The sequence below is a fragment of the Jaculus jaculus genome, chromosome 10, assembly GCF_020740685.1.
Source record: "Jaculus jaculus isolate mJacJac1 chromosome 10, mJacJac1.mat.Y.cur, whole genome shotgun sequence".
Lineage (NCBI taxonomy): Eukaryota > Metazoa > Chordata > Mammalia > Rodentia > Dipodidae > Jaculus > Jaculus jaculus.
Genome location: NC_059111.1, coordinates 11,512,044 through 11,534,182, shown reverse-complemented (window position 1 = coordinate 11,534,182; position 22,139 = coordinate 11,512,044). Strand labels below are relative to the sequence as shown.

The 22,139-nt window shown below is 44.0% G+C and overlaps 2 protein-coding genes across 4 annotated transcripts; one reads left to right on the top strand and one right to left on the bottom strand.

Annotated features, from left to right (window-relative positions):
- The first annotated feature begins 1,997 nt into the window (after positions 1–1,997).
- On the top strand, positions 1,998–11,664 carry Pclaf (PCNA clamp associated factor). The gene is made up of 4 exons (XM_004662542.2): positions 1,998–2,146; positions 2,448–2,528; positions 6,195–6,357; positions 11,363–11,664. The coding sequence occupies exons 1-4, from the start codon at positions 2,101–2,103 to the stop codon at positions 11,406–11,408; spliced, it is 336 nt and encodes a 111-aa protein (XP_004662599.1). The 5' UTR covers positions 1,998–2,100; the 3' UTR covers positions 11,409–11,664.
- Positions 11,665–15,779: 4,115 nt separating this feature from the next.
- Positions 15,780–21,977, bottom strand: LOC101602226 (heterogeneous nuclear ribonucleoprotein A1-like). Of its 3 annotated transcripts, none has more exons than XM_045161018.1 (2): positions 21,854–21,977; positions 15,780–17,319 (listed from the first exon to the last, which is right to left on the bottom strand). In XM_045161018.1, exon 2 carries the CDS (start codon positions 17,249–17,251, stop codon positions 16,145–16,147), a length of 1,107 nt encoding a protein of 368 aa, XP_045016953.1. In that variant the 5' UTR covers positions 17,252–17,319; positions 21,854–21,977; the 3' UTR covers positions 15,780–16,144. The 3 variants fall into 3 exon arrangements, with proteins under 3 accessions (XP_045016953.1, XP_045016955.1, XP_045016954.1); XM_045161020.1 differs by lacking the exon at positions 21,854–21,977 and adding an exon at positions 21,610–21,725; XM_045161019.1 differs by lacking the exon at positions 21,854–21,977 and adding an exon at positions 21,156–21,279.
- Between the last annotated feature and the right edge of the window lie 162 nt (positions 21,978–22,139).

Sequence of the window (22,139 nt, the reverse complement as noted above, 5' to 3'; positions counted from 1 at the left end):
TTTGTTTGCAGTGGCTAGAGGCCTTGGCATGCCCATTCTCACTCTCTCTCTCCCTTTCTCTGTCTCTAATAAATAAATAAACATAAATTTAAAAAAAAAAATAGAAAGGATTCTTTGGTTTAGCGGTTGAGGCTCTTTGCCTGTGAAAACTAAGGAGCCAGGTTCAATTCCCTAGGACCCACATAAACCAGCTGCCCAACATGGTGCATGTTTCTGGAGTTCATTTGAAGTGTGTCTGGAGACCCTGGCGCACCCCATTCTCAAATGAAAAATATTATAAAGTGTTCCTTAATTCTGCACCATAATGCATTGTTCATTCCTTTTAAGGTCCTGAATAGCTTTCCTTGTTGACCAATACAATTAGTTGGAGAGAAATGGTTCTGCATTAACACTTCCAGGGTTGCCTTTCAAGTGAACAATTAACAGAAAACATCACACAAAAAGTCCCTATGGCCCTGTTTTTTACAAGGCATTCAGAGTGGAAAGAAAATATCATTTAATCCGAATACTCAGGACACAGAGGTAAGTGGATTGCTGTGAGTTCGAGGCTACTCTGAGACTACATAGTGAATTCCAGGTCAGCCTGGGTTAGAGTGAGACCATACCTCAAAAAAAAAAAAAAAAAAAATCATTTCTTGGAGGTGTTGTAATTAGATGATAAACATAGGGATAGAGTAAAATTTTGAAAAGCTGGGAAGGTGGCTCAGCGGTTAAAGGTGCCTGCTTGCTTACAAAGTCTGCTCCTAGCATAAGGTTCAATTCTCCAGTGCTCATATCAAGCCACATGTCTGGAGTTCATTTGCAGCAGGAAAATTACCTGGTATGCCCATTCTCTATCTCTTTCTCATTGCAAATAAGTAAATATAATAATAATAATAATTATTATTATTATTGTTGTTGTTGTTGTTGTTTTTTCCAGGTAGGGTCTCGCTGTAGCCCAGGCTGACCTGGAATCCACTATGGAGTCTCAGGGTGGCCTCGAATTCATGATCCTCCTACCTCTGCCTCCCTAGTGCTGGGATTAAAGGCGTGTGTCACCACTCCTGGCTAAATACAAATATTTTTTTAAAACAGAATAATTACGACCTCTTTATTGTTGTTAATGGCCTTAGAACATTTGGCAGAGTTTTAGCTTTGTGACTATATTTAGTTATTTTTACATGTGTATATGTGGACAGTTCACTCAGTTATTTCATCCTACGTAATTCATAAAACTCGAGAGAGTGAGAGAGAGAGAGATAGAGAGAGAAAGAGAGAGAATGCTAGAGCCGGGCGTGGTGGCCCACACCGTTAATCCCAGCACTCAGGAGGACGAGGTAGGAGGATGCTGTGAGTTCGAGGCCACCCTGAGACTACAGAGTGACTTCCATGTCATCCTGAGCTACAGGGAGACCCTACTTCGAAAAACGAGAGAGAGAGAGAGAGAGAGAGAGAGAGAGAGAGAGGGAGGGAGGGAGGGAGGGAGGGAGGGAGGGAGAGAGAGAGAGAGAGAGAGAGAGAGAGAGAGAGAGAGACAGAGATTGAAAGAGGCGAGAGCGCAAGAGAGAAGAAAGTCCCGCTAGTCTCCTTCCTCCCATCCAAGAAAGTTGTTTTAGTAGAATACTGTAGAGTTCATGTTTAGGATATTCTGGCCCTTGGGTCCCATTTATTGTGATCGCCATGAATTTTATGGCATGGTGATTTTTGAAGAAACAGTCCAACTCTTTGCAGTTTTATCCCCCCCACCCCGGGTTTATTCTGTAAGCTAGTTCACAGCCTCAGCAACCCACACTGTTCCGCGCCCCCACCCCGCCGCCAGGGTCTGGGCGCCGCCCCACCTGGGAGCGGGTACGAATCACGCGGCCTCTGCGACTGATGGACTGGCGCGCAGGACCAGCGGTCTCGCCGCTGTCACGCGCTGGGCTCTGGCCATTGGCTGGGGAGGGCCAGCGCTCAGCCAATGGCGGCCCGGGGCTCGCGGGCGACCGCGGAGAGCGCGGGAAAGAGGCCCATATAAACGGTGGCGGGAGACTGCGCTCGGCTACCGGCTCCTCCTGCTCCAGGGAAGCCTCGTCCTCCGTTAGGAAACCACTGCATTTGGCCGTCTCGTCGCCTTTGAACATGGTGCGGACCAGAGCAGACAGTGTCCCCGGCACTTACCGAAAAGGTGAAGGGATGGGTGCAGTAGGGGAGGGTGAGGGCGGGGGTCCTCCCGGTACCCTGTGCGCCCCTGGGATGAAGATGCCAGGCTCTCCCCCTCCCTCCCGACTGCGCCCACCCCCTCCAGGCAGTCTGGAAGCGGCTTCCCGGACCCCTCACCTAGGAGGACACCGCAGGCAGCGACAGGTCTTTCTGCGGGGTCTAGGTCTGGACCCTCACGAGCCTCTCCCGGCACTGTGGGGAGGGAGCACAAAGACCCTGAAGCCTCCCCATCTGTCCCCTTCTGATTGCCTCCCTTTGCTTTGCAGTGGTGGCTTCTCGAGCCCCCAGGAAGGTGCTGGGTTCCTCCACTTCTGTCCTTAATTCTCCTTCGGTTTCCTCCAGGAAAGGTAAGAAGGTTCCTGCAAAGGTTCCCGGGAAAAGAGGGACCCTCCTAAAAGGGGAGCAGGCCTGGTACCACAGCCCTTCCGACTTGTGACTCCCCACACCTATTTGGATTCTTTTTGATTGATTTTTCGCTTCCATGGAATTTAATTCCATTAATATCATCATCCTCATGGCTAACTTTATTCTTTGCACCATGAGGGTCTTTTTAGTGGGATAGACAAGCCTTGGGAGGGGGGGCAAAGTTTATTTTATTTATTTATTTTCGAGGGAGGGTCTCAGTCTAGCCCAGGGTGACCTGGACCTCACTTTGCAGTTACACACAGCACTAACAACACTAACTCACAGCAATCCTTCTCCCTCTGCCTCCTCAGTGCTGGAATTAAAGACATGAGCACTTGCAAAGTTTTATTTAATTTTATTTATTTGAGTATTTAATTGAGGGAGAGAGAATGGGGCACTGCAAACGAACTCCAGATGCATGCACCATCATGTACATCTGGCTCTCATGGGTCCTGGGGAATCAAACCTGGGTCCTTAGGCTTTGCAGGCAAGTACCTTAACAGCTAAGCCAGCTCTCCAGCCCTATTTATTTGACAGAGTGAGAGAGAGAAAGAGAGAAAGGGGGCGGGGTAATGGGCACACCAGGGCCCCTAGTACTTCAAACAAAGTCCAGATTCATGCGCCACTTTTTCTTATGTGGGTACTAAGTTAGTGTTTTTAAATTTTTCTTAAATATTAATCTTCAGTATCTTCTTAAAGGCTACTTGGGCATTTGCACGTTGGATGCAGGATAAGGGTTGACATTGCCAACCCACATTGTCTTCTTTGTGGGGGGAGGTGTGTGAAGGATTGGAACCTTGAGCCTTGCCCATGCCAAGCAAGTACTCTACCACGGAGGGACATCCCCAGATCACATTGTCTTAGCTTAAACATCTCCTTCTCTCCCCCTAGATCTTTCTTCCTTGGGTTCCTAAGTGCTGTGACTACAAGCCTGTGTGATCTAACTCACTAGTTTTTCTGTCATTAGTTTAGAGAAGTACTAACAGTATAACTGCAAACCATCTATTTTATTTGTAAATGTGTATGTGCACGCTTGTGTGTGTGCCCACACGTCCACATGCCACTGCAAGTAAGTGCCAAATGTGTGCAACACTTTTGGCATCCAGCTTTATGTGGAGGCTGGGAAATCAAATCTGGGCAGGCAGTCATTGCAAACAAGCACCTTAAGGGTTTGAAACGCAGAGTTACTTCCCCAGTGTAATCATTTACTTTTTAAAAAAATTTTCTATTTTTATTTATTTTAGAGAGATGGAGAAAGAAGCACACACACACACACACACACACACACACACACAGAGAGAGAGAGAGAGAGAGAGAGAGAGAAAAGGGGGCGGGGAATATGGGAACGCCAGGGCCTCTAGCCACTTACCTCTGCCTCCTGAGTGCTGGGATTAAAGGTGTGTGCCACCATGCCAAGCCATGCCTAGCTCTTTAAAATATTTTTTAAAAAACAGGATCGGAAAAACAAAACAAAACAGGATCTCATGCAGCCTAGGCTAGCCACAAACTCAGTATGTAGCTGAGGATGGTCTTAAATTCATCCTCCTGCCTTCAACTCACCAGTGCTGAGATTGCAGGTGTACACCACAACTCTTTTTGCTATTGTATCATTATTTTATAATGTGATAATATTTTCTTCTTTAATTTTTCTTTACATTTTGTTTTTGTTTTTTGTGTTTTGCTTTTCAAGATAGGGTCTTGCTCTAGACCAGGCTGGCCTTGAACTCACAGCAGTCCTCCTATGTGTGCCTCCCAAGTGCTGGGAGTAAAAACGTGAGTCACCACACCTGGCCAGATTCTACTTTTCAAAGCATTTGGTTCTTTTTCAATTCATAGAGGAAATCTAATTCCTGGATATCTTTCAAAAATAATGTAAAAGAGGGCTGGAGAGATGGTTTAGCGATTAAGGCACATGCCTGCGAAACCTAAGGACCCAGGTTCCATTCTCCAGGTCCCACGTAAGCCAGATGCACAGAGTGGCACATGTGAGTGCATTTGCAGTGGCTAGAGGCCCTAGCATACCAATTTTCCCTCTCCCTCTCTCTGTCTTTAATAAATAAAAACAAATAAAAAAAATAATGTAAAAGACCAGGAATGGAGGGGCATGCCTTTGATCCCAGCAACTGGGAGGCAGAGGTAGGAGGATTGTCATGAGTTTGAGGCCACCCTGAGACTACATAGTGAATTCCAGGGCAGCCTGGGCTAGAGTAGACTCTACTTAAAAAAAAAAAAAGTATCAGGAGTGGGCATAATAGGCTAGCCTGTATTCCCAGCGCTCAGGAGACAGAGCATTGTAAATTCAAAGCCAGCTTGGAGTACATAGTGTGCTTGAGGCAAGCGTCTGCCTCATAGTGAGATGGTGTCTCCAAAACCAAGCCTGGCATGGTAGCACACACCTTGAATCCCAGCAATAGGGAGGGAGGCAGAGGTAGGAGGATCACTGAGTTTGAGGCCATCTTGAGACTATATAATGATTTACAAGTCAGCCTGGTCTAGAGTGAGACCCCACTTCAAAAAACTAAACCAAAACCACCAAATCGTGTCCAGTATTTTAGTAAGACACTACATCAGACCAGATGACTAGGTCTTGTGGACAAAATATGAAAGATGTTTTGCACTTATAAAAATTCTGTTACTGGTCCAGTGTGGTGGCACATGCCTTTAATCCCAGCACTCAGGAGGCAGAGGTAGGAGGATTGCCATTGAGTTCGAGGCCACCCTGAGACTACATAGTGAATTCCAGGTCAGCTTGGGCGAGAGCAAGACCCTACCATGAAAAAGAAAAAAATAATTCTTTTACTGGGGCTGGAGAGATGGTTCAGCAGTTAAGTTGCTTGCTAAGATGGATATACTTTTATGTAATACCCTGGAGAGTCTGATGTTTAAGAAAGAATTCTTGGGCTGGAGAAATGGCTTATCAGTCAAGGCACTTGCTAGTAATGCCAAGGGACCCAGGTTCAATTATCCAGTACTCATGCAAAGCCATATGCAGAAGTTGATTTATGTGTCTGGAGTTTGTTTCCAGTGGCTAGAGGCCCTGGTGTGCCCATTCTATCTCTATTTGCCCCTTTCCCTCTTCTCAGATAAATAAATAATAAATTTTTAAATGAAATTTTTTATATTTTATTTTTATTTGACAAAGAGAAAGAGAGGGAGAGAGAGAGTGGGTGCGACAGGGCCTCTAGTCACTGCAAACGAACTCCAGACGTATGGCCCCCTTGTACATCTGGCTAATGTGGGTCCTGGGGAATCGAGCCTCAAACTGGGGTCCTTAGGCTTCACAGGCAAGTGCTTAACTTGCTTTGCGGGCAAACACCTTAACAACTAAAACATTCCTCCAGCCCAAGAATGAATTCTTTATTTTTTTTATTTTATTTTATTTTTTTTTTGGTTTTTTTGAGGTAGGGTCTCACTCTAGCCCAGGCTGACCTGGAATTCACTATGGAGTTTCAGGGTGGCCTCGAACTCACGGCGATCCTCCTACCTCGGCCTCCCGAGTGCTGGGATTAAAGGCGTGCGCCGCCACGCCCGGCAAGAATGAATTCTTTAATGAATGGCAATTATTGTCTTAGTTTTTATTTAATTGTTTTTTTTAATGAATTTTACAGCTGAAAATAAATATGCAGGAGGCAATCCAGTTTGTGTACGTCCAACCCCTAAGTGGCAAAAGGGAATTGGAGAATTCTTTAGGCTGTCTCCTAAAGATTCCGGAAAAGAAAATCAAATTCCTGAAGAACCAGGATGCAGCGGCTTAGGAAAAAAGAAGAGAAAGTAAGTTTATATATATCACAAGATAAAAGAAAAGATTCTCTTGAAAATAAATAACAAGCAGTGAAAAAGAAAAAAAGTGCCGGGCATGGTTGTGCACGTCTTTAATCTCAGCGCTGAGGAAGCAGAGGTTTGGGAGAATTGCCATGAATTCAAGGCCAGCTTGAGGCTACATAATCAATTGTTGGTCAGCCTGGGCTAGAATGAGACCCTACCTCTACAAGAAGGAAAAGTACAAAATGGCTTTGTGATAGTGTAAACATACCCTCCTTCAAAAGCTGCAACTATTAAATACTAGCAAATAAATTTAGCACTTTTTAAACAGGAAGTCTTTTTTTTTGGTTTGTTTTTCGAAATAAGGGTCTCGTTCTAGCACAGGCTGACCTGGAATTCACTCTTCAATCCTCCTACCTTAGCCTCCCAAGTGCTGATTAAAGGCATGCATCACCACGTCCAGCTGGAAGTCTTTTTAAAAAATTAATTAATTAGCCGGGCGTGGTGGCACAAGCCTTTAATCCCAGCACTCGGGAGGCAGAGGTAGGAGGATCGCAGTGAGTTCAAGGCCACCCTGAGACTCCATAGTGAATTCCAGGTCAGCCTGGCTAGAGTGAGAACCAACCTCAAAATAAATAAATAAATGAAAATAAAATAAAATCACATATTTTAAAAAAATTAATTAATTACTTGTTTGCAAGGAGAAGGGGAGTGAGAGAATGGGTGTGCAAGGGCACTATAGATACTTATGCCATCCTCTGCGTTTGGCTATATGTGGGATTGGAGAATTGAACCTGGGTCCTTAGGTTTTGCATAGAATCAGTAAGCCACCTCTGCAGCCCAATTTTTAGAACTTTTTGTTTGTTTGTTTGTTTTAGAGGTAGGGTCTCACTCTACCTCAGGCTGACCTAGAATTTACTATGTCGTCTCAGGGTGGCCTTGAACTCATGGCAATCCTCCTACCTCTGTCTCCCGAGTGCTGGGATTAAAGGTGTGCGCCACCACGCCTGCAATCAAACTCCAGATGCATGCACCCCCTGTGCACATGGGCGACCTTGCACGCTTGACTGGTTTCTTTGTGCGGGGTCTTGCACGGGCTGTCCTGTCACTCAGTAGGCAGCTCAGGTAGGAACTGGAATTTGCAGTCCTGCCTCCTAGTGTTGGGTTATATGCATATGTCATCACACTTGGCTGAGTGTGATTGATGTATTTACTAATTTAGACTTTTTTTCTTTGGTTTTTCAAGGTAGGGTCGTGCTTTAATCTAGGCTGACCTGGAATTCACTATGTAGTCTCAGAGTGGCCTTGAACTCACAGCAATCCTCCTACCTCTGCCCCTTGAGTGCTGGAATTAAAGGTGTGCACCACCATGCCCACTTTTTTTTTTTTTTTTGAGGCAGGTTCTTTGTATAGCCCAGGTTGACCTAGAACTCACTCTGTAGCCCTAAGCTGGCTGTACCACACCTGCTTAGATTTTTATTTATTTTATTTACTTATTTATTTTGGTTTTTCAAGGTAGGGTTTCGCTTTAGCCCAGGCTGTCCTGGAATTCACTATGTAGTCTCAGGGTGCCTGGTGGCTTCAAACTCACAGCGATCCTCCTACCTCTGCCTTCCAAGTGCTGAGATTAAAGGTGTGCTACCACACCCAGCTACAATTTATTTATTTATTGCAGAGTGTGTATGGATGTAACAGGGCCTGCCACTGAGCTCCAGGCACATGTACCACTTTGTGCATCTGGCTTCATGGGGTCACGGGGGAATTGAACCAGGGCCATCAGGTTTTTCAAGCAAGTGCCTTTAACTGCTGAGTCATTTCTCCAGCCCTATTCTCTTTTCTTTTTTGTTTTTTAAGTACTTTATTTATTTATTCGACAGAGAAAGAGGGAAAGAGAGAGAGAGAGAATGGGCGTACTAGGGTCTCCAGCTATTGCAAACAAACTACAGACATGTGTGCCCCCTTGTGCATCTGGCTAACGTGGGTCCTGGGGAATTGAACCTGGGTCCTTTGGCTTAGCAGGCAAACACTTTAACTGCTAAGCCATCCCTCCAGCCCCCTCTTTTAAAAAGATTTTATTTTTATTTATTGAGAGTAACAGAGAAAGAGGCAGATAGATAGAGAATGGGCACGCCAGGGCCTCCAGCCACTGCAAACAAACTCCAGATGCATGCGCTCCCTTGTGCTTCTGGCTTATGTGGGTCCTGGGGAATCAGGCCTTGAACTGGGTCCTTAGGCTTTACAGGCAAGGACTTAACTGCTCAGCCATCTCTTCAGTCCTCTTTTTCTTTTTTTGAGGTAGGGTCACACTCTAGCCCAGGCTGACCTGGAATTCACTATGGAGTCTCAGGGTGGCCTCGAACTCACGGAGATCCTCCTACCTCTGCCTTCCCAAGTGCTAGGATTAAAGGTGTGCACCACCATGCCTGGATTCCTAGTTTTTCTTTTCCTCATTTTTTTTTCTTTCTTTTTCTTTTTTTCTGAGACAGAACCTCACTATGTAGCCCTGGCTGGCCATGTACTTGCTTCAAGTGACTTTGAACTTGCAATTGCATTCTTTCTGCCTTAGCCTCCCAAATGCTGGGATTACAGGTTTATACAACTACACCTAGCTGAGGGATTTTATTTTATATAAAAATGACATTGTAAATGAGAAACACCAATTCTACAAAACAATTTGTTAGAAAGAACCTTTTTTGTACTTAAAGCTGAGCATGTGGCTAACACCTATAATCCCAGCACTCAGGAGAGTGAGTTTGCTATGATTTCAAGGCCAGCCTGGGCCAGAGTGAGACTCTACCACAAAAAAACAAAAAACAAAACAAAACAAGTACTTAAAAGTTATTGAGGGGCAGGAGGGATGGCTTACTGATTAAGATGTTTACCTGCAAAGCCATAGGACCCAGGTTCTATTCCCCAGGACCCACGTTAGCCAGATGCACAAGGGGCACACACATCTGGAGAGTGTTTACAGTGGCTGGAGGCCCTGGTATGCCCTTCTCTCTCCTCCTTTCCCTGTCAAATTAATAAAATAAAATAAATATATTTTTTAAAATATTTTTTTGTTTTATTTATTTATTTGAGAGGGACAGAGAGAGAAAGAGGCAGATAAGAGAGAAAGACAGAATGGGCGCTCCAGGGCCTCCAGCCACTGCAAACAAACTCCAGACGCTTGTGCCCCCTTGTGCATCTGGATAACGTGAGTCCTGGGGAATTGAGCCTCGAACTGGGGTCCTTAGGCTTCACAGGCAAGTGCTTAACCGCTAAGCCATCTCTCCAGCCCAAAATATATTTTTTAAAAAGTTATTGGGCCTGCAAATGGTGGCACACACCTTTAATCCCAGCATTTAGAAGGCAAAGGTAGAAGGATCGCCATGTGTTTGAGACCACCCTGAGATTACATAGTGAATTCCAGGTCAGCCTGAGCTAGTGTGAAATCCTACCTTGAAAAATAAAAGTTATTATTGGGGGGCTGTAGAAATGGCTCAGCAGTTAAAGTTACTTGCTTGCAAAGCCTGATAGGCTGGGCTCCATTTCTGACTACCTACATAAAGCCAGATGCATAAGGAGGCACATGTGTCTGGAGTTCATTTGTGGTGTCAGGAGGACCTGGTGCACCCATTTTCTCTTTCTCTCTCTAATTTTTGGTTTTTCAAGGCAGGGTCTCACTCTAGCCCAGGCTGACCTGGAATTCACTATGTAGTCTCAGGGTGGCCTCGAACTCATGGTGATCCTCCTACCTCAGCCTCCCTAGTGCTGGGATTAAAGGCGTGAGCCACCATGCCCGGCTTCTAAATATTTTTTTAAGTTGTGCTGGAGCCAAGAGTAGTGGCACACACTTTTAATACCAGGTCAGCTTGGGATAGAGCAAGATCCTACCTCAAAAAAAAACAACAACCCTACAAAATTGTCCTGGGGGGACTGGAGAGATGGCTGAGCCATTGTTGCACTTGTCTAACAACCAGATTTTGACACCCTAGTCCCCATGTTTGCCAGATGTACATGGTGACGATTGTGGAGTCTGTCTATAGTAGTTAGAGGCCCTGGTGCCTCGGTTCTCTCCTGCCCTCTCTGTTGCTTGCAAATAAATTTAAAAACTTTCAAGAATCTTTGTTTATTTATTTGAGAGAGAGAATGGTCACACCAGGCCTGTAGCCACTGCAAAGGAACTCCAGATGCATGTGTCACCTGTGATCTGACTTACCTGTGTTCTGGGGTATTGAACCTGGTTCCGTAGGCTTTGGAAGTAAGTGCCTTAACCAGTAAACCATCTCCAGCCCTAAAGTTTTTTTTTTTTTTTTTTTTTCAAGGTAAGTTCTTCCTCTAATCCAGGATGACTTTTTTTTTTTTCAGTTATATTGGGGGAGGTACCATAAGTATAATCAAATTGAAATATGACTAATATGTAAAATGTTCATATAGTAAAGTCACAAAAAAAAAAAGTTGTGCCAGGTATGGTGGCACTCATGGTGATCCTCCTACCTCTGCCTCCCGAGTGCTGGGATTAGTGTGTGCCACCACGCCTTTGCTTTATATTAAAGATTTTTTAAATCTATTTTTGTTATTTATTTATATTATTTTTATTTATGTGAGAGAAAGGGGCAAATAGAGAATGGAAATGCCAGGCACTAGAACCACTGCAGACAGACTCGAAATGCATGTACCACCCTGTGCCTCTAGCTTATGTTGGTACTGGGGAACTGAACCTGGGCCCTTAGATGGGCAGGCAAGTGCCTTAACCACTAATTCCAGCACCTGGAAGGCCTAGGTAAGAGGATCACTGTGTATTTGAGGCTGCCCTGAGAGTACATAGTGAATTCCAGGTCAGCCTGGGCTACAGTGAGACTACCTTGAAAAACAAAAAACACCAACCAAAAAAATACTATACACATTTGCCAGTTAATGAAGTTTGTCTTCTAGCTATTTGATCAGACCTACTGCACTATTAATGTCCCTTACTTACATGCATTTTCAACAGCTGATACATGGTTGATGAAAGTTTCTGTTCTTTTCACAGAGCGTGTCCTTTACAACCTGATCACAGAGATGATGAAAAAGAATAAACTTTCTTCCTCATCTTTGAATAATGTTTCCAGTTTACTTTTGTATTTTAGGATGTAAATTTGGATATATGTGTTCAATTGGCTTGTTGAATGGTCATTTTTAAAAAGGAGGCTTAAATGTTGTATTCAAATGCAACTAGTTATAAAAATGAAGAATTTCTAAATTATGGTTACATACTTTAATATTCAATGTGATATGTTGCTAATTTACCTGTTATGGTTATTCCTGATTAAAAATTAATCCAATATATTGTAACTATGTTGTCTTTGTGATGTGTTTATCTCTTTTTGTACTGATGCCATTTTCATGGGCATTTGATTATTGGAATGGTACCATATTGTTATTTGTTGCTTGCTTTAAAAAAGTTAGTCTTTTGCACATTAAAAAATTCAGAAATAAATTTAATCTCTGTCATATCTCATAAAGGGGACCAAACATATAATATTGAAAAGGTTAGAGATGGATATATAGATGGATTTTCAAGAGTTAAAAGTCTTGAGGATTTAAACAATGATAACCAAACATCAAAGAGATAAAATACTAGCATTCATACTTGGTATGGTGGGGCAAGCCTTTAATCCCAGCATTTGGGAGGCAGAGATAGGAGGATCGCAGTGAGTTTGAGTGAATTCCAGTTCAGCCTGGGCTAGGGTGAGACCCTACCTTGAAAAAGAAAAAAGAATAAAAAATAATAATAATTAGCATACAATCAGGAAGATCCCTTAGACTCCACGAAAAGGGGAATTTTCCTTGGCTATGCATTTGATTCAGTGTTATTAAACAGTACCCTTTGCTCCTATGCTTTCAAAGTTGTAAATCAGTAAACCATGATAGGCAAATCAAGCAGTAAGACCAGGGCTAAGGATAACGTCTTTAAGGTTTCTACTACATTTCTCAAGATAACCAGTGATATAATGGAAGTGGGTTGGTATAATAATCCTTGGTTTTTGGGACAGCATTGGCTGACTTGGAATGTGGAACACTCCTACTCTTCCTGCCTCTGGGGCCAGCCTTATAGCCATAAACCACATCTGGCATCACAGTGCTTGTGAACTAGTACTCTTCCTCATTGCCTTTTCCTTACTGACAGGCTGTCAGTTTTCAAAATTAACCATATTGTTGGTGGCATGGTTTTGTGAAGCATGTTCAAAAAGAATGCTTATTTTCATAAGTGTCCATTTGTGTTATTTCTAGGATTATCTCTACCAGGCATTTCTATTTTTTCCTGCAAAGTACAAAGGAGTACACTGATATACGACCTCACATATTGTTTCTATATTAAAGATTTTTTTTTTGTTTTTTTGAGGCAGGGTCTCACTCTAGCTCAGATTGACCTGGACTTCACTATTAGTCTCGGGGTAGCCTCAAACTCATGGTGATCCTCCCAGCTCTGCCTCCCGAGTGCTGGGATTAGTGTGTGCCACCACACCTTTGCTTTATATTAAAGATTTTTTAAATCTCTTTTTGTTATTTATTTATATTATTTTTATTTATATGAGAGAAAGGGGCAAATAGAGAATGGAAACGCCAGGCACTAGAACCACTGCAGACAGACTTGAAATGCATGTACCACCCTGTGCTTCTAGCTTATGTTGGTGCTTGGGAACTGAACCTGGGCCCTTAGATGGGCAGGCAAGTGCCTTAACCACTAAGCACTCTCTCCAGCCTAAAGATTCTTTTAAATTATTTTTGAGATAAAGAACCAGAAAGAGGATGGGCACAACAGGACCTTTAGCTTGCTGCAGACTCGATATGTGCACGCCCTTGTGCACACACAGTGCACTTGCGTCACTGCTTCTGGCTACATGACACCTGGAGATCTGAACAAGAGTTCTTAGGTGCCTTAACTGCTAAGCTATCTCTCTAGCCCAAAGATTTACTTTTGTCTACTACAGTGAACTTGTACATTATGCACATGTTACCTGTGTGCATGCACGTGTACTCCATATAGAAGGAAATCAGATACGTGTTCTTTTTTATGAGATAGGGTGTCACTCTTGCTCAGGCTGATCTGGAATTCACTCTGTATTGTCAGGGTGGCCTAGAACTCTGTGATCCTCCTACTTCTGCCTCACGAGTGTTGGGATTAAAGGTGTGTGCCACCACACCCAGCTCCATGCACCACTTGCTTTTTTTTGGTTTTTCGAGGTAGGGTCTCACTCTATAACAGGCTGACCTGGAATTCACTATGGAGTCTCAGGGTGGCTTGGAACTCACGGCAATCCTTCTACCTCTGCCTCCCGAGTGCTGGGATTACAGATGTGCACCCCCACGCCTGGCTCATGCACCACTTTTGTATCCAACTTTATGTGGGTGCTAGGGAATTGAACCTAGCCAGCAGGCTTTCCAAGTGAGCACATTAACCCATTTAACTGCTGAGCCACCTCCCCAGCCCAAAGGAGAACTTTAGTTTTTTTCAAGATTTTTTTCTTTGTGGTGTGTGTGTGTGTGTGTGTTTTACTCTAACCCAGGATGACCTGGAATTCACTATGCAGTCTCAGGGTGGCCTCAAACTCACTGTGGTTCTTCTACCTCTGCCTCTGGAGTGCTTGGATTAAAGGTGTACACCATTATGCCCAACAACAAAAAATAACAAACAAACAAACAAAACACTTGAAAGAGAGCGAGGCAGATAATGAAAATAGGTGTGCCAGGGCCTCTAGCCACTGCAAACAAACTCCAAATGTATGTACCACTTTGCATCTGGCTTTACATGGGTCCTGGAGAATCAAACCTGGGTCTTCTGGCTTTGCAAGAAAGCAAGTTAACCTCTAATTCATCTCTCCAGCCCAAAGTACAACTTTAAAAAATTTTTTGAGAGGCAGATAAGAGAATGGATGCACCAGGCCCTCTAGCCACCACAACCAACCTCCAGATGCACGTGCCTCCTTGTGCATGTGGCTTACATGGTAAATCGAACCTGGCTCCTTTGGTTTGTAGGCAAAGGATTTAACCACTAAGCCACCTCTCCAGCCCCCAAAGCAGAATTTTTCTTTTTTTTAATGAGAGGATGAGAAAGAGAATTAGTGTGCAAGGGCCTCCAGCCACTGTAAGTGAACTCCAGATGTGACCATCACCTCACGCATGTGTGACTTCACGCACTGTCTTTTGTACATCTGAGTTAACTGGGACCTGGCAACTTGAACATGGGTCCTTAGGCTTGGCAGGCAAGCACCTTAACTGTCTCTCCAGCCTGACCTTGTCTTTTCCATGGTCCTCCTGCTTCAGGCTCCCAAATGCTGGGATTAGATGTGTTGGCCACTATACCTGGGTAGGTTCCATTTTAAAGAGTATCTTAAACCAAGTCAAATTTTAGTGGACATGAAACCTGATTTGCCATTTTTTCACTGACAGAAGCTTCATGGTGGAGTGCCCAGTCAGGACTAATTAGTTTGATTTAAAAATTTGCCAGGCGTGGTGGTGCATGCCTTTAATCCCAGCACTCAGGAAGCAGAAGTAGGAGGATTGCCATGAGCTTGAGGCCACTCTGAGACTTACACAGTGAATTCCAGGTCAGTCTGGGCTACAGCGAGATCCTACCTTGAAACAATGTTTGGGATAGGGGGACTGGAGAGATGGCTTAGCAGTTAAGATGTGAAATGTAAGGCCCCAGGTTCAACTCCCCAGTACCCACAAGCACAGGGTGATGCATCTGGAGTTCATTTGCAGTAGCTAGATGCCCTGCTGCACCCATTCTCTTTCTTAAATAAATAAAATATATAAAAAAAATTTGGAGCATGGTGGTACATGCCTTTAATCCCAGCACTCTGGAGACAGAAGCAAGTAGATCACTGTGAGTTCCAGACCCTGAGACTGCACAGTGAATTATAGGTCAGCCTGGGCTAGAGTGAAAGCCTACTTTGCAAAACCAAACAAAAAATTTAGTTAAAAAAATTTGAGGCTGGGCATGGTTGCGCATGACTTTTATTCCAGCACTGAGGAGGCAGAGGTATAAAGATCATCAAGAGCTCAAGGCTACCCTGAGACTACAATAGAGAATTCCAGGTCAGCCTGAGCTAGAATAAGATCCTACTTTGGGGAAAAACAAAAACAAAAAAGTTGGGGGCAGGAGAGATGACTCAGAAGTTAAGGCTTGCCTGCAAAGTCTAATGATCCGGGCTCGATTCCCCAGTACTTACATAAAGCCAGATATACAAGGTGGGACGTGTCTGGAGTTCATCTGCAATGGGTAAAGGCCCCGGCACGCCCATTCTCTCTCTGCGTCTTTCGTTCTGTGTCAAGAAAATAATTAATTTTTTTTTTGTGTGTGTGTTATGCAACATGTATGTGTTTCTATAAGGGGGTGTTTGTGTATGTGTGGAGGCCAAATGCGGGACTTTGGGTGTTTCCTCAATCACTCACCATCCACCTTCATTTTTTGTAAATTTTTTATTTTTAAAAAGACACATTTATTCAGTGTCATGATCAGACTATTACAATCAACAGCATGGGTGAAAAAAGAGTCTACATTAAAACCCTTGGTTGGAACGCTTTACACTTTTCACAGAACAGAAACTAAAATAACCTTTATAACACTTAGGAACAATACAGTCCTTGAGGGTTGGTTTTTTTTTTCTTTTTTCTTTTTTTTGCCATACACGTGAGTATTATCTAAAACATGCCTTCCTTTAGCATCTAGGCCCTGCCCCCACTGTGCTTGTCTGAGTTCACAAATCTGTTGTAACCTGTAGCTTCCCTGTCACTTCTCTCCTGCGATGCTGTTTACTGGCAGTAATTAAAATCTTCTACCACTGGCATAGCTACTGCTGCTGCTGGAACCACCATAGCCACCTCGGTTTCGTGGCTTGGCAAAGTACTGGCCTCCAGCACCGTAAGGGCCAGGGGTTCTGCCTCCAAAATTACCTCCCTTCATGGGTCCAAAATTTGAAGATGGATGGTCATAATTGCCAAAATCACCATGGATTCCTCCAACCCCAAAATTGCTTCCACTACCACCACCAAAGCCACCTCCACCATTGCTAAAGCTGTCATAGTTGCCACTCCCACCATAGCCACAGCCCTGGTTTCCATAACCATATCCTCCACTTCCATGGCCTCCAGGATAACCAGGGCCACCTCCTCCATAACCATCATTACCGAATCCATTATAGCCATTCCCACTGCCACCATAGCCTCCACCACCCCAGCTGTCACCAAAGCCACCGCGACCACTGAAGTTTCCTCCACGACCAAAACTGTCATTGCCACCAAAACCACCTCCACGACCACCACCCAACTTTCCAAAGCCACTTCGGCCTCTTTGGCCAGACGAGCCACCAGCCATCTCTTGCTTCGACAGGGCTTTCCTGACTTCGTAGTTGTGGCCATTCACAGTATGGTATTTCTGAATGACGATCTTATCAACGGAGTCGGGGTCATCAAAGGTCACAAACGCAAAGCCCCTCTTCTTCCCGCTGCCTCTGTCAGTCACGATTTCAATCACTTCGATTTTCCCATACTGTTCAAAATAATCTCGTAGGTGATGCTCTTCCGTGTCGTCTTTGATGCCTCCAACAAAGATCTTCCTCACAGTCAAGTGGGCCCCTGGTCTATGAGAATCTTCTCTTGACATGGCCCTCTTGGGTTCCACAACACTTCCATCCACCTTGTGTGGTCTGGCAGCCATGGCTGCATCCACCTCCTCTACAGTGGCGTAGGTTACAAACCCAAAGCCCCTGGAGCGCTTGGTGTCTGGATGCCGCATGACCACACAGTCGGTGAGTGTTCCCCATTGCTGGAAGTGGTTTCTCAGACCCTCTTCCGTTGTCTCGAAGTTCAGTCCTCCGATGAAGAGCTTCCGCTGCTGTTCTGGCTCCTTAGGGGCCTGGGACTTCGATGACATGGTGGCTGTGAGATGAGAAGCTTCAAGGATGCTTTCTGGGCGAAGACAGGAGAGAGCCAAGCAAGTCTCTGTTTTGTAAATTTTTAAAAATTTATTTTATATATATTATAACAGGTTAAACTTTTTATCCCCTCAACCCTGCTCCCATCACCCTGGGGGCCCTCCTCAGTGTGGTTATATTTTTCGAGGAAGGGTTTCACTCTGCTTAGGCTGACCTGAAATTCTCTATGTAGTCTCAGAGTGGCCTTGAACTCATGGCAAGTCAGCCTACCTCTGCCTCCTGAGTGCTGGGGCCCTAACTGGAAAAATGAAATAAAATAAAAAATTTATGTTTTTGTACTAACTTATTAAAGAATTAACCTGGACCTAGTGGTTTGTTCATTTAAAATTCGAGAACTAGGGCTGGAGAGATGGCTTAGCGGTTAAGCGCTTGCCTGTGAAGCCTAAGGACCCCAGTTCAAGGCTCGGTTCCCCAGGACCCACGTTAGCCAGATGCCCAAGGGGGGTGCAGACATCTGGAGTTCGTCTGCAGTGGCTAGAAGCCCTGGCGCACCCATTCTCTCTCTATCTGTCTCTTTCTCTCTCTCTCACTCTCAAATAAATAAATAAATAAATAAAAATGAACAAAAAATATTAAAAAAAAATTCAAGAACTAAGGAGGCTCAGCAGTTCAAGGTTATCCTCAGCTACATAAGGAATTTGAGGACATCCTGGGCTACATGAGACTGTCTCAAAAACCAAACAAAGAAACAAAACACACAAAATTAGCTACTGACATTCAGGAGGTGGACATAAGATTGCCCAGAATTCTAACCTAGCTTGGACTACAGAGTAAGACTCTCTCTCTTTCAAAAAAAAAAAAAAAAAAAAAAAGGGGGGGGGAGAGGGCGAGCAATAGGGTAGATGAGGAAGGAGCATTGCTTTGAGTTAGAGGTCACCCTGAGACTACATAGTGAATCCCAGGCCAAGTCAATTGGGGCTAGTGAGACCCTACCTTCAAAAACAAAACAAACAAAAAACTTTAGTATATTTAACTCTTATTTTGGGGAAATGTGATACTTGTTCAAGAATTGTTTTCACAACTTTACCCACGTAAAGCCAGATGCACAAAATGGTATACATCTATAGTTCATTTGCACTGGCAGAAGGCCCTGCCATGCCTCTATTATCTGCTTGCCTATTTTTCTGAAATATATATTTTCAAAAAGAGATGTATAGCCAGGAGTGGTGGTACATGCCTTTAATCCCAGCACTCAGAGGCAGAGGTAGGACTGCCGTGAGTTTGAAGCCATCCTGAGAATACATAGTGAATTCCAGGTCATCCTGAGCTAGAGTGAGATCCTACCTTGCAAAAACAAACAAACAAACAAATAAACAAACCAAAAAAAAAAATGTACAGTACAAGCCGGGCATAGTGGCCCACATCTTTAATCCCAGCACTCACATTGAGACTATATAGTGAATTCCAGGTCAGCCTATGCTAAAGGGAAACCCTACCTTGAAAAAAAAAAAAACAACCCCCCCCCCCCAAAAAAAAAGGTAATATAGACTCAGTTGGGCTGGAGAGATGATGGTTCAGCAGTTAAGGTGCTTGCCTGCAAAGCCTAAGGTCCTGGGTTTGATTCCCCAGTACCTACATAAAGTCAGATGCACAAAGTGGCGCATGCATCTAGAGTTTGCTTGCTGTGGTTAGAGGCCCCAGCACACCCATTCTCTCTTTGCTTGGGGAAAAAAAAAAGCCAAGCACTGGTAGCACATGCCTTTAATCCCAGCACTGTAGGCAGAGGATAGTATTAAAAAAAAAAAGAAAAAAAAAAAAGAAAAGCCAGGCATGGTGGTACACACCTTTAATCCCAGCATTCCAGAGGCAAAGGGAGGATTACCATGAGGTTGAAGCCACTCTGAGACTATGGAATGAATTCTAGGTCAGCCTGAGCTAAAGTGAGACAGTACCTCGAGAGAGAAAGGAAAAAAAAAAAAAGAGAGAGATGTCTGGATGTAGGTTTGATTCCCCAGTACCATGTAAGCTAGATGCAGAAGGTAGCATCTGAGTCTAGAGTTTGTTTACAGTGGCTAGAGGCCCTGGAGTGTCTATTCTATCTGCCTCTTTCCCTCTCTCTCCAAGAAAGAAAGAAATACATTAATTAAATAATATGTTAAAAAGAGGGGCTGGGAAATGGTTTAGTGGTTAAAGCATTTGCCTGCAAAGCCAAAGGACCCAGGTTCAACACCCCAGGACCCACAGACCAGATGCACATGGAGGTACATGTGTCTGCAGTGGTTAGAGTCCCTCATGTGGCCATTCTCTATCTGCCTCACTCTTTCCTTCTTTCTCTCTCAAATGAAAAAATAAAATAAAATAGAGAGAGAGAGTGCGAGAGAGTGAGCGAGCCGGGCATGGTGGTGCATGCTTTTAATCCCAGCACTTGGAGGGCAGAGGTAGGAGGATCACCGTGAATTCCAGGCAACCCTGGAGTAGAGTGAAACTCTACTTCCAAAAACCAATTAAAAAAAAAAAAAAAAAAAAAAAGGATAGCTGTGATTCTGAGGACACTAAGACTACATAATAAATTCCAAATCAGCCTGGGCTAGAACCAGGCCCTACTTCAAAAAAATAAAATAAAATTTAAGAACCCAAAAAATAAAGTTTTCCCTTTTACTGCCACATGTGCACTGGCTTGCACATATTTGCCTCCATTAACTCATGTAACCAAAAAAAAAAAAAAAAAAAAGTTGACAGAAATTTTCCTCCCCCGAAGACAGGGTCAGCCCAGGCTGACCTACAACTCACTCCATAGCTTTAGGCTGGCCTTGAACTCATGGTGATCTTCCTACCTCTGCTTCTAGAGTGCTGGAATAGTTGACAGAATTTTTTAAAAAAAGCAGTAGGAAAGTGTGCAAATAAATGCTGCTTATGCTGTGAGGAGATGGCTCAGTAGTTAATGCGGACTGTTTGCAAAGCTTGCTGGTCCAGGGTTGAATTCCTCAATGCTCAATAAGCCTGGAAGCTCAAAGTGGCATGTAAATGTATATCATCTGGAGTTGTGTGCAATGGCAGGAGGCCCTGGTCAGCCCATACTCTCCCTGTTTCTTTCTGTCTGCTCATAAATAAAAATTTAAAAAATGCGATTGGGGGCTGTAGAGATGGCTTAGTAGTTAAAGCATTTGCCTGCAAAGCCCAAGAACCCTGGTTCAATTCCCTACAACCCATGTAATCCAGATGCAAAAGGTGGTGCATGTATCTGGAGTTCATCTGAAATGCCTCGAGGCCCTGATGCACCCATATCTGCCTCTTCCTCTATTAAACAAATAAAAAATATATATTTTTAAATGCAACTGGTAGCTGGGCATGGTGGCATATGCCTATAATCCCAGCACGCAGAGGTAGGAGTATGGCCATGAGATTGAGGCCACACTAAGACTACACAGCCTGGGCTAGAATGAAACCCTACACAGAAAAGGAAAAACAAAACAAAAAACTACAAAAAAATTAAAAATGCTGCTTATGAGCCATTTCTTTGTTTCTTCATACGGTGGGCAAAACGAACGATACAGAACAATGTGCACTTCCTTATTAGCTTAAACTCAATGTGCAACTGTAACTTAATATTTAATAAGGTATTATTTTCTATAGGCAATATTTACCAAGGTCATATTTTCATTTTTAGATACATCCTAGTCTCATATAAATTGTAGCTTGTTGAATTCACAATTTAATTGACTTTTCTAATTTAAAGGTTTTTAATATTTTGTTCATTATTTAATATTTACTCACTTTTCTCTGAACATTTAACTATATTAAAGATATAGATTTTTCTTTTTTTTTTTTTTGGTTCTTTTGGTATTTTAAGGTAGGGTCTCGCTCTAGCCCAGGCTGGCCTCAAACTCCCGGCGATCCTCCTACCTCGGCCTCCGTTTTTACGCGGTTTCTTACGGACGCTCTTCTCGTTCTTTCTGAGCGGAAGAGCTTCCTTGGGCCTTCTGCTTTGTTGTCTTAAGAAATAAAAATCAAACGTCCGGCCCACTTACGCGAATTTTTTTGTTTCCTATTATAATTATTTTTGCCCTTAGTTCGGTATAACTAGGTCATTTCCAGATCGTACCAAAAAACAAAACAAAAAAAAAAACCGCGCAATCCTTACAAAAGACACGCGGAGGCAAAACTTTCCCCCACCATTTTGCTTCTGAGGCGATCACAGACAAAAAAAAAAAAAAAAAACCCAACAACAACAAAAAAAAGCCGAAGTGCATGAAAAAAGCTTTCATAACGCTTAAGGGATTTTTTTTGTTTGTTTGTTTTTAAAAAAATACGTTTTGAAATGATAGGAAATCCACCAGAGGGAGATGCTCGCTCTAACCGCCAAGAAAAGGACGTCGCGCGAGGGATCGGAGAGGAGCCCACAGGGTAGGCCGCGGCGTCGGGAAGGGAGGGAGCGAGTGTGTGTAGTTGTTCGGTGATGGCGGAGGAAAGGAGCTGAAAGGAAAAGAGCCACAGGGGAATGAATATTTTCTGGCAGCGAAGAGTTTAATTCGGTTTAATACTGCGGGCTGAAAAGGGGGAAAAGAAAAGGGTTGAAAAGAACAACGACGCGCTCAACCTACCTCCTTTATAGTCCCAGACGAAATGGGGGAGGTGTGTGCGCGGGGGGGAAATCTTCGAGGGCACTTCCGCTTAGCAACCTTACGCTGTTGCTAAGGAGGGGCTGCCGCGCGGGGTGGCGGCGGCTGGACGACCCGGAAGTGGTGGTCTGAATTCCTCCGTGATTGCTCCGGCCTTTGTCCTATCAGGAGCGCGAAGCTAGCCTGCGGGCTCGAGGCTGTGGGCGGGGCCCGCGCTAGCGCTTCCGGTTCGGCTCCTACCGCCCCTCGGCTCCCAGTCGCCTCCTCC